A 12,808-nucleotide genomic window follows, 5' to 3' on the forward strand; every position below is an offset into this window, starting at 1 on the left:
AAGCTCTCAAGAAAACTCTCCTCGTCTTTGTTCACTACACTCCTAAAACAGCTGTCATCTAAAGTGGGTTCCGTCACTAAATGTGCCCCTGGGTGAGGAAACTGAATAAAGGAATTAACTGGTTCAGAAAAAACGCTGAAATGTTGTTGGAATTGGAAGCAAAGGAAAAGTTACTTTTAAATGAAATCAAGAGCTCTTTTAAAATGCACACACGCTTTGTGGAAAAGGAGAAGTTGATATAGGAGATACACAAATTAATTTGAAGCATACTGTACAAACAAGACTTGAACAAACACTATGAGGTAATACTTCTCTGCTGGTTTTACATTTGATATTTATTGAAACAAAGTAGAGCATTGAGCCAAAACAAAATATCAGCTATAACACATAATGTTAAACAAACCTCAAATTCACGGAGAAGCTTATAAATATACATATCTGGATTGGTAGAAATAGTTTGTCTATTGAGAATCATCACAGGGATAGTGAGCAGATGACGGAGTGGTACTGAAAATATGTGGATATGATAAAAAAACCTCAACACTTTGTGATATATATTTATACATGTGTGTGTAACAGTAAAGCTGAACATGAGTGAGAAGAAAGAGTTTGTGTGTCGAAACAATAAGGTGCATTTCCCTTTACAAAACAGTGAAGAGCCGCATTAGTGAGAACACCATTTTTAAAAGTGACTTAAAAAAACTTGAGGTTGTCTGACTAAATATTGATTTATGATGGAGATGGTATTTTTATGTTTTTAGCTTAGAGGAGGATCTGTTTAAAGAAAAAATAAATACAGTTTACTGATTGGTTGGATAGACATACTATATACACAGAGCATGGAATATTTCACCACTGTAACCACAACAATCGCCCATATATATTCAAATCATATTAAGTATTGTAAAATAATGTTAAATGGATAATCTGAATTAATATGGAAAATAATGTAGGCTATAATATTGATATATTTGCTGATGCATGGTAGTAAAAAACAACAACAGCTGAACAGACACGCACAGTCAGGTTTTAGCCTCTGTATCAAAGTGCATAATGGTGGAGGGCTTGTTGCAGCACCTGGGGAACTCTAAGGCATCTGGGACAGCTTAGTAAAAGGCCCAATCCCCAAAACACCCTCTTATTGTACCCATTGTACTCCAAGGACGTGCACGGACCAACAGTGTTCCTTTCTCTACATGAGGGGAGAGGACGAGTAGACTTTGGTGAGGAGGTGAAGGCTGGTTTGGGACTGAGCCCATGAAATCACATCTATGCACTACATGTGTTTTCCTCTCAACAGTAAACAAACCAGGACCTCATATTCAACTAGGCCACAAATATAAAACACTACTCTTCTTTGGAAATGGAAGCAGAGTCCAATTTCGCAACCAGTGTGACCCATCTGACAAGACAAATGTTGTATTCTGATATTGGTAAATGGTGGAGGGAGATTTCCAGCCACTTTTAGGCACTTGAATGGGTTAAAATTAGCTGGTGATACCTGGGCCAAAATAAAAAATAACAATCTCAAAAATAAATATTTCACGATACTCTCAGTTTCTGAAGACATAAGATTTTTTTTGAAAAAAAAAAAAGAGTCAGTCTTTTTGCAATGGCATAATTGTTTAACTCTATAAATATAATTTATATAGTTTCTTTCTTCCATTCTCTCTCTGTGTTCGACTCCTTTGCTCCTCTGCTCACGAATACACACAGATGTATGCCCATCGTCTGCAAGCAAACACCCACAGGCATCACTCCTCCTCTCACTTGCAGACGAATTGGTCTACGATTTTGGTGCAGCGCTTGCACTTGACGTAGCAGCACCAGTGGAACTTGCAGTGGCAGCGCTCCACTATCTGTGCCTTGTACTGGTCGTACCCGCGGCCGCAGCACATCAGCTCGCACCCATCCATGCCCTCCGAGGTCTTGTTGCAAAGGCGTCCCACTGTGCCCAGGGAGCCCGTGCTCTGGTTCTTCAGGCAGTAGTCTGGACTGGACTCGATGTATACCAGGTCGTGGCTCGTGGGGGCGTTGAACTTGCTGTGCATCTGCACCAGCTTTCCACGCGTGTTGAGCTTCATGGCAGCAGCGCTGTCATACTTTTCCTTCAGCGCTTCGCCCACCTTTCGGAAGTCAGCCAGCTGTAGCCAGCAAGTCTTCAGGCTGCAGGAGCCTGACACACCGTGGCACTTGCAGGACACGTTGGCAAGGTCGGACACCGTCTGAGAGTAGAGAGGAGGGGGAAGAAAATAAATAAATGAATTAACAAGATGAACCTGCACAATCATTTATTTTTAATGTGGCAAATTGCAAGAAAGATTCCAAGTGACACATGCTTAATATTTGTACTTTGACCTGTCTGTATAAATATGTGCTCATGATCTCATAACTTTTCCATAAAGGACCGAATTATGCTGTCCATGTCTCCAATAGTTCATTGAATAATACGTTGTCCAATCATTTGTCCTACTTGAAAGAACACTGCCTGGCAACAGATATCTGGAATGACGTCCCCTCTGAGGTGGTTTCAAGATGTTTGAAAAGGAAAAGAGATCCCAGAGCTGCCTCACGGGAGTCCGTCTCCCCACTGATCAAAGCCTCAGGAGGGGAGAGCTGACAGAGCTGTTACCCAGATGATCAGCAGAGACATATCTCATTGACCTGGATTGTCTCACTTCCAAACCCTCTTACTCTTCCTATCACTGGCTGGTGTCATTCTAGGGTCGGCAGTCTATATCACTATGCTTGCTTCTTATCTGATGACATCTTAAGATCTTTGAGTGTATAATCCCTGTGTCTTACCCTCCTTCCAGCCTCGTTATTGTGTATATTCATCATCAGACGGGCGCTCTCATATGAGCCTTTCGGGAAGCTCTTCTCCCTCTCACGTGCGTCCACAAACTCCTTGGAGAACCTGTAGCCATAGTTGAGGTTGTCTCCGCAGCCGCCCCACAGCCAGTCTCGCGGCAGGTCCTTGGGGCGAGCTGCACGGCTGCACCCACAGCTGGAGAGCTCACCCTCTCTGCAGGCACGGCTCACCGCGTTCACCACTCCTGCCGCACTGATGGCATAAGTGAAGGCTGTTTCTCGGCTGCCTGCAGACACACAAACGGGGAAATCATGTCACATTTGACACAACAAGGAACAGAGTAAATAAGAAATGTGTTTTCATTTGGCAAATCCATCCACTACTCCTTTCTTCAAGGTTATTTGTTCATCACTCAATGCGTGTCACTTTCATTTTGCTTGAACAATTTAAATAGTGTTATGGGATGTGATGTCATATGACAGCATCAACCATATATTTAAGATTGCATAGCGTTTGAACCAAGAGTTGCGAGTTCCTCATCACCAACATGTTGAATGTTGGAATCTGGTTTGCTGTTATTGGGCTTCAGCCAGAGAGAAGAGGGCGCCCTCCAGTGACAGAGATGCTTCCTAACAAGCTGCTGCCATTTCACCCAAATTGAAAGTGACAACAGTTCTTTACTTTATCTGTCATGACTGACTGATCCTGGAGGCCTTGCTCTTGAACTCCCACTGTTTTCTACCATCAACATTTCCTCTGTAGGGACAAAAGGTTTTAAAAACTCACATGAGCAGTTTTCACCAATCCATTACCACTTTTATTCAAAGCCAGAGATTAAAAGAGAAAACTGAGATAAGCGACTAAAGAAAAAGCAGCCGAGAAAACTATGAGGCTGACATTGAAGATGGGGCCTGTTACAGGATAAAAATCCACAGCTCATATACCTGCTGGGCCGACCTTTAGTGAGTGCACTTTAATGACAGTAACAGATGGACAGAACGGAAGATTAGGGAGGAGAAAGAAAAGACGACTCAAGAGATAAGTCAAGAAAAAGAAATTGAAGAAGAAAAAGCAAGTAAAACGGAAAAGGAGACACACGCATGCACTAAATATCACAGAAAGTGGAAAAAGACAATGACAGAGAAGAGAACAGATGAATAAAGAAACCTTGTGGAAAGTCTGAAAGCTGTTCAGGTGGAACACTGGCAAGAACACAGATGATCAGGGAGTGTGGGACAGATTTTAATCCAGCCCAAGTACATGAGCCTAAATGGACCTGAGGACGGCGAGTCGTCTTTTACACTAATTCCCTTCTTCTGTACCTCCACCTGGAGCTAGCCAAGTGAGGCAGGGAAAGGGTCCCAACCAAACCACTTAAGCACCCCCAGGAGCTCAGCTTTAAATCACAAGCAGTGTCCGACGCCAGCAGACAGACAGACAGTTAGACAGACTTTCAGATAGACAGCCATGGAGGGGCGGACATGTTTACTTGGCCGAGAGTGGGCTTAGATGGAAGCAATGTTGGAGAGGGAGAAGAGAAATAGGAGAACGGCTGTTGATGAGGTTTCTATGAAGACTGATCTGTGGAGAGGGAGTCAGCAGTGCCAGCGATACAGAAAGGTAGAATCACCAAGAGTAGCGTAAAATGTGTATGTGCGCACACAAGTACCTCTAGTGGTATCTATCCATGCAGACAGTTTCAGTTTTATGTGCTGAGGTTTTGAGATATCCATTTCTTGACATTTTTCCCACCGCCACGATATGATGCAAGTAAATAACATTTTGTTTTGGGTGCTCACAACATCAATTTTAAATGACACGCAGACGTCTCTTTCCAAAAACAAGGGTTACTCTGGAGCATCTACAGACCTCGGTGCAAGCAGTTTTCAGTGAAAGTACTTTCTAACTAAAAATAGTCCCCAAGAAAAGTGTTGACAGTGTGTTCTGTGGATTATCCAGACTAATGGGGACATTATTACTGGAAAGAGAAGTTGCTGTTGAGCGCATTAAAGGTTATTCTTAAAGCTGTGATCACCACAAAATTAAATTCCATTCACCATTTATTCCATAAATTGCATGAGGGTGGGAGCAGAAAACTAAGCAAAGGATTCTGGACAAATGCATGCGTTCTATGTAGTTGTTTTTCTCGTTTGGATTAATTGACCTTAAAGAGTAACAACATGAAAAAAAAAACCCCATCTGCATTTTTTACGCTCAAGGAATTTTAAAGTTTCCCAAAATGTAAGCTGACTTGTACTACTATTAGCTGTAACTCTATCATCCAACACCCACATGGTATAGCTTAATTATAATTCAGCTGGAGAGTTATGATCAATAAATGGTAAACCACCTTTACATAAGCCCCTGAGGTGAAGGCCCACATCCAAAGCAAACTAAAACAAACCTTGTAAAATGACAGGATGCAAGAGTGGGGATTACTAAGAGAAGAGCGTAAAGCTCGTGAACTTTCTATAAGATATCCAAGCAAACTGTATGTACACACACACACACACACACACACACACACACACACACACACACACACACACACACACACACACACACACACACACACACACACACACACACACACACACACACACACACACACACACACACACACACACACACACACACACACACACACACACACACACACACACACACACACACACACACACACACACACACACACACACACACACACACACACACACACACACACACACACACACACACAGTTTAATCTCTGACAAGGTGATGTATTGGTGCATACACTCACTGCACTCCCATTACTTGTAAATACAGGGCAGCTACAGTCCAGCTCCACAGTGTGTGTGTGCGTGTGCGTGTGTGTGTGTGTGTGCGTTACACTAGATTAGATTGTCCTTCATTCATCAGGGGAAAAGCAGATTCTCTGCCTCCCTCTTGCTCCATGTCGGGAGCTGGTTTAGCAGGCCAAAGCCACATGTGATTTATCCAGAAACCTCACTATTCCTTCCACACAGCTGCTGAGAATCAACAGCCCCACAAGAGGGTCAGTGAATCAGACAGAGGGAGTATGAAGAAAGAAAAACACACAGACAGTTCAGATTCTGAATAACACTGGTGAATGGGTTGTGCAAAGGCGGTCATATTTGTAAACTTGCACATTTGTATCCAGTGCTGTGTGTCTGTTCATGTTAATGTTTCTAAGAACATATGCTATTTTTATACATCCTTGGTACATTTCTTACCTATTTGCATGACCCGTCCGAAAACAGAAGAGTTGTCCACAGTGCTGCAGTTCCAGCGCCGCTGTCTGAACTGGTACTGGCACTCTCTGATGCCGGTCTTGGCACCTTCACCGATGTACTGCATGTGGTCCTGGTAGAGCTGGCACAGCTTCTTCTGGCCCTGCGACAGGCCCACCAGCTGGCTGCACAGAGGCTGGGCTCCGATGATGTAGGCTTCGGGGATCAGTAAAGGGTTCATGGCCAGAGACCTGGATTAGGAGAAACACATAATGCAGTGGTTTTTACTCATTTGCCATTTTGACACACATGTGCAGGTTTTCAGTCTTAATTCCCAACCAACAGCTCATTTCACTTAATTAGTTTATCTTTCTTATGGGTGAATCTATGTTATTCAGTAAAATGAGACAGTTATTTATTAAATGTAAAATCCTACACCGTTTAGCTCTTAATGAAATTGGACTTAAGAAGGTATTTACCATTTTGGGCCAGGAACATTCATACAATAAATAGAAGCACACATATAGACAAAACATGGGAAACTAAAGTTGAACATTTAAAGTAGAGGACAGAGGAAAAATAGCTGAAGTTGGCACCTATTTTCAGAGAAAAATAAAGAGTATGTGAAATTAAAGGTGCTTGGTATAAAACAAAACAAACGCTAACATATAATTTGGTTCTTACATGTCTCCAAGCTGAAGTTGCCACCTATTTTAACTTGAAATCCTTGATAGCCAAGCAATGCCTGTCATAGACCCCTCATCACAGGTTGTATATTATGTTGAAAAACTGCTCTGAAGTTGTATTCCCTTTTCAATTTAATCCAACAGTTCCATTTAGTTTTGGATGAGAGAAATGAAAACATATAAACACGGACTGGAAGAAAGAGAGAGAGACATGGATGAACACAATTGAAAAAGAGAGAGAGGAACATTAGTATGAGCATCTGGTTCCAAGCCACAGGACAATTAGAGCGGCCCATCCCTGAGCCCTAAGAGAAAGACAATTAGCCCCCAGTGTAACCCGATCGACTGGGGAAAGTCAGCAGAGAGAGAACACGCACTTATACAGAGATGTACACACATAAGCACACGGAAAAAAAGATGAATGTACACACAGACATGCAGACTGACGCTGTCTCTCACACATACACAGTCAGTTGGCCCGCTGCTCCGAGACTCTAAATCATTCACACCTGTGCGTCCTCTCAAAGAGGAAACTGAAAGACACACACAGTCTGTGCTCCAAAGTCAGCTTTCCGAGCGTCTGTGGTGGTGTGCGAGTCCTCTGCTGGTAAATCCAACTCATTATTTGAACTTTACTTTAGTTTCCTTCTGGGCTGAGTCCATTCAAATATGTTTATTTGTATAAATCCTCCTTAATTATTTGTTTAAATTATTATTTTCACATAATTAGGCCTTCACCACATGATGTCACTGCTGGCTTTGATCTGCTCTCTGAAGCAAAGGTCCTACACAGAAAGTGTTGGTTTACTGTAAATGCTCCATGTTTTTAACAAGCACTTCACTTAGGATACACAATTATACACACAAGTGCACAATCAGACAAACAAACAGAAACAGTCACATGACGTAAAGAGTTGTGAATTGCTTTAAGTAGTGAATCTACTCGTATTTTTCCTATATTAGAAGTACTGTGTGTTTAAACGCAGCATGCTGAAATATATCATTTGTAATAGGACATGCATCAACACACACACGCATTCACACACTGTTCGCGTTTGCACATATTTGACAGCGGCTCATAAACCACAACATTCTATGTTTTCTATAATATTCATAATTTTGGTTTGGCAATATGCAAAGAAAGAAAATAAAGGAGAACAAGGTCCTTTCTGAAAAGCTAATGTGCTACAGTCAGCAAGTAATGTTATTTCATATGTGGTGCAACTGAAGTTGAGGAGGCTTACTTAGCAAACACGCACACACACTCACACATAAGCCTGAAATGGGCACTGAAACCAAGTAAATGACTAATATAAACACTTAAAAAACATTTGTATAAAAGGACAGAAAATGTAGATTACCCCAGATCTTTGGGTGTTTCAAAAATATATATTTTAAAGCTCGGCTTGCTTATTCAAAGATGTGAATTATTTATAACCACAATTTCCAGTGGTCATGACACGGGTAAACACACTGTGCAGAAACTTCATACCAATACAAAAATACTGTACATATGGGGAAAAATGAATGCATACCACCAAGAATTGGCCTCCACCACCACCTGCATGAGGAGTGTGAGGAGTGTGAGGGCAAAGACGCAGTGTCTGGAGTCCAACAAGCTGCCATAGGGCCAGCTCCCCGGCCGACACACACAGCCCAGCCCCAGGTTCATTCTGCTGCTTGATCTGAGGGAGGACAGAGAAAAAAAGATTGTCAGACTGCCTGCCTGTCTGTCTGAATGTTTGTCTTGCACATTTTATTGAGCAAAACACAGCAAAAGACAGACATCTAGATTGTTCAAATGTATGAAGGGAATGCAGGAAAACATATTTTAGCTCTATGTCTGTATATCTCTATTTGACATGCAAAAAGCACTGTGGTTGTGTGTGTTTATATGATTACAGCCCTAAGCCAGCAGTGCTTTCACAGCAGAGCAGTCATTTGGCAGCAGGTCTGAGTGTGAATCACATAAGACTGATAGACCTGCAGCCAGAGAAGACACAATGACCATGTACTGTAACCACATCTTGACACATTCCTGACAATTCACTTTTCTCTGAGAAAAACACATCCAAAGAGACACACAGAATCGAAATATCTATTTGTAGTCTACATATTTACTGTTCATAAGGGTCAACACTAAATTGTTTCCATTCTAACCTCTTCTAATTGTAATTCTTAAATGTTTACATAAAAAAAAAAACTATAACATTCTGGTTCCTTTTCATCTATGCCTGACTGTAATTATTCAGGGTTAGAGTGCTGAATTTAGTTATATTATGATAATATGGCAGATCCTTGGGAAATACTAATGAAATTGTTTAGCAAATTCGTTAATTCAGAGCATGGTAGGACTTAATAGGAAAATGTATACAAAACTTGGGAATACAAAATAAACCATAACCCTAAAAAGCATATGATTGTATTGCTTTCTTCTGATGCATAGGTTTTTTAATAGTTATTTGACAAACGGTCGTGTCGGTCTATAATTGAATTTAAATTACGTTTTAGATGTATTAATTGACTGTGGTTCTGACTTAAAGGAGCCACGTCAACGGAGATGGCCTGCACCAGGCTATACTGTGCAGACGTTTCCCTATAACTACAAGAAATACAAAAAAAGGGAAAAAAAGGCTATTATGTGCAGGCATCTGCGTGGCTTTGGTGATATAGTTTGGCTGCTATGTGGGCAGAAAATGAATTAAAAATAATTAGCCCTACATTTGCAAGTGAACCTGATGTGCCAGCCTTCCAGTTTGGCCGTGTGTGAATTTTGGGACCCAAAGCAGGTCTAATTTGTCACGCTGTGTTATTTTCCAGGGTTGAGTCGTGGAGACCTGGGCCTGCCTAATACTCATTAAAGACGAGGCCAAGTTCACCATCACTCCACACACACACACACACACACACACACACACACACACACACACACACACACACACACACACACACACACACACACACACACACACACACACACACACACACACACACACACACACACACACACACACACACACACACACACACACACACACACACACACACACACACACACACACACACACACACACACACACACACACACACACACACACACACACACACACACACACACACACACACACACACACACACACACACACACACACACACACCACACACACACACACACACACACACACACACACACACACACACACACACACACACACACACACACACACACACACACACACACACACACACACACACACACACACACACACACACACACACACACACACACACACACACACACACACACACACGTTATGTTATGCCTTTTGGCAGTTCTGCAATACACATAAAGTAATAATCCTCAGAGAGCGGCAGTTTAACTATGATTTTAAACTAAGTGTCCTTATTACCTGAGAGGAAAGGAGGTTACAAAATATATTAAAATGTACTTCTATAATTAAATATTAATTCTACACCAAAGAATAACGCAACAGATGGGGTGAGAGCGGTTTCATTCTGCATATAAGAATTTAAATGGCCACAGGTGCTTGCAATTATCTCATTTAACGACTAAGATTCAGCCAATCAGATCAGAGTAACATAATTGTTCGATTAAACAGACAAAGAAAAAACATTATTTTTAAAAAACAGATTTCGTATTATTGCTTAATTGCATACATGTTCAAAGCTATACATATCATATATATTTTTGTTTCGAAACGTAAATATATTATGTATTAGGTAACACAGCAAAAAGCGTATGCCTAATTCCTGCGATCCGTGACCCTTGGAAACGTTTTGAACCGAGTAAAAAATTAATTAGGAATTGACTGGATAATTGACAACAACCTCGCTCTTTCTTTCGGTAAAAGTGGCATCAAATTGGAGACATCCGGCAGACAGAATTTAGAAAACCGTCGTAATGATGAAACATCGGGCTCTGACGTTGTAATGGATCATTTAGGAGGCTTTTTATAAGGCCATATGAGACCTAATCGATTAACATTATAGCAGATTTAAGGAAGAGGAGAGCATACTGTTTTTTTAAATGAGCAAATTGTTTTTTAATTATTTTCCCGTCTGTTGAATTTTGGGAGCGTGTCTTTTCTTAGTTTTGTTGAACTCTGACTGCGTGAAAAATATCATTATTAGTAAATATAGTATAATTCTTAGCAGCAGAAAATGAATTGCAATGCTTTGAGTGGGAAACAACGAAACCGTGTAATGAATTACTTGCATTTTTAAGCGAATATTAAAGTATGGCCTGCATCTCTACGCATTTTTATAATATGCATTGTGACAATGAATTAGTGAATGAGTTTTTTCTAGGTTTTGTGTGTAGGAAAGATAATTAATAAAGCATTTTAAAGCCTAAAAGATGAGCATTTTCCCAAACTGCATTGCACCTTAATGTACTGAGGGAAACATTGTCTTAATTTAATAGCGAAACAATGATCAGTCTCTTTTCTTGCCTGTCTTGTTGTTTAAAAAACCAGAAGAGGGAGCCAGGTACAAGGATTTGATGAGCAGAAGCAGCTCAAAGAACATTGTCAGACTTTAAGGGCTCCGTTAACAATGGAAACAGAAAGGAGACTATTTGTTGGATTACAAATAAAAATGATGTGAATATGTATTCTCCTGAATTGATGTATTGCCCAGCTGGACATTGCCATGGCCCTCAGTCAATGCAGTAAGGGAATGCATGTTTAAAACATCACATCTGTCATTAACATATCCACATCCAAGAACGAGTATTAGTTTAACAAGCTCCCACAGACACACGTATTCCCAACTTTTTCATAAACGATGGCTGCAGGAAAATGTGAGGCTACTCACCAGGGAGCACAGTCCGTTAGAAGTTGTAAATCCAATTTCTGCCGACGATATCACACCAATAATCCCAGAGCAGGCCAGGTGGATTTAAGATGTCCTTTTCCGCTGCGATGAAGACACGACTCCGCGTTTTATCTGGATTTATTATGAAGAGCTCGCTTGGCTGGGGTGAAGAAAGAGGAATGCTAAAGCAAAAATAGTTCTTCAGGTTTGATGTTTTGGGGAACACGGACGCCCAGCAGTCAGTGAATGCGCTCCGTGCGCCAAACAGTTTACAGAGTTTGTAGGAAGCAGCGGGATATATAAAATGTCCAAAGACAGTGTAAGGAAATGATCAGTTCCTTTAACGAATTGGTGCGTGATGTTGCAGTAATTATAAACAAAAACAACTATCTACGGCAAACCCGAAGTGCCACTTGCGGAAACGTCGGAGGCAGGCTACTTTGTCGATACTAAAAAATAAGCGGCCTATTGGATTGTCTCTAGCCGGGTTAAAACTGTCCCCGATTATATCGAGAGTACGTCAAATAAAAATGAAAAATGTTGCTGTGAACATTAAATCCAGCCGCACACACGCTCAGGTCATAGCGCGTTTTACCTGCGGAACGATCCACACGGTGATCCTCGCCACAAACGACTTGTCAATTTACCTTCCATTCTGAGCAGAAAACGACTTGGACAATTCCTCAGCTCGACTTAAAAGTCTTCACATGCAAAAAAGTAAGTCATCCGCCTCGCAACAAAAAAAAGAAACAGATGCCACAATTAATCGGCTCCAGACTGTATGCTCCAAAAAACTTTCCGCGCGGACTATCTCCAAACAGTGTGGCTTGGCGAGCGCGCACGGTACCAGGGGGAGGAAAAGAGCACAGCGTGTGAAGAGCGGCTTTGCTGAGGCTCCGAGTCTGTCGTCCTTCCACACCGTCTGTGTGTGTAGCAGTGCAGGGAAGTTTCACCGACTATCGCTTCCACTCAGCTTTCCTCTCTCACCTGCTTCAGTCGCCTCCTCTCACAAACTAGCACACTGCAGCATGGATGCGCAGCCCAAAACCTTCAGATGGCGCATGCGCTTCACATTTCTCCTCAAACCCCTTTCTACTTCCTCCAGTCACCAACTTTCTGAAGCAAGGAATTTGAATGTAGGTACAATCGTGGAGGGAGAGGAGCGAGAGAGAAAGAGAAGGGCGGAACAGGCTGTAACAAAACAAGCGTCTCTATTACCTAAAATAAACTTATAAAGCACC

The 12,808-nt window shown here is 41.6% G+C and overlaps 1 protein-coding gene across 2 annotated transcripts; it reads right to left on the minus strand.

Annotated features, from left to right (window-relative positions):
* Positions 1–317: 317 nt before the first annotated feature.
* Positions 318–12,763, minus strand: wnt5a (wingless-type MMTV integration site family, member 5a). 2 transcript variants are annotated; one of them, XM_034087930.1, is made up of 5 exons: positions 11,568–12,763; positions 8,267–8,416; positions 6,049–6,296; positions 2,806–3,098; positions 318–2,225 (listed from the first exon to the last, which is right to left on the minus strand). In XM_034087930.1, exons 2-5 carry the CDS (start codon positions 8,401–8,403, stop codon positions 1,767–1,769), a joined length of 1,137 nt encoding a protein of 378 aa, XP_033943821.1. In that variant the 5' UTR covers positions 8,404–8,416; positions 11,568–12,763; the 3' UTR covers positions 318–1,766. The 2 variants fall into 2 exon arrangements, with proteins under 2 accessions (XP_033943821.1, XP_033943822.1); XM_034087931.1 differs by lacking the exon at positions 11,568–12,763 and adding an exon at positions 10,142–10,222.
* Positions 12,764–12,808: the final 45 nt, after the last annotated feature.

The sequence above is a fragment of the Pseudochaenichthys georgianus genome, chromosome 7 (genome assembly GCF_902827115.2).
Source record: "Pseudochaenichthys georgianus chromosome 7, fPseGeo1.2, whole genome shotgun sequence".
NCBI classification, from domain to species: Eukaryota; Metazoa; Chordata; class Actinopteri; order Perciformes; family Channichthyidae; genus Pseudochaenichthys; species Pseudochaenichthys georgianus.

What these genes read in the sequence shown, in the direction of transcription:
- wnt5a (XM_034087930.1), bottom strand. Translation starts at nt 8,403, where the DNA reads ATGAACCTGGGGCTGGGCTGTGTGTGTCGGCCGGGGAGCTGGCCCTAT. An exon ending in CGGACGGGTCATGCAAATAG is followed by an intron (nt 3,099 to 6,048) that starts GTAAGAAATGTA and finishes GTGTGTCTGCAG; the next exon opens with GCAGCCGAGAAACAGCCTTC. An exon ending in ATAACGAGGCTGGAAGGAGG is followed by an intron (nt 2,226 to 2,805) that starts GTAAGACACAGG and finishes CTCTACTCTCAG; the next exon opens with ACGGTGTCCGACCTTGCCAA.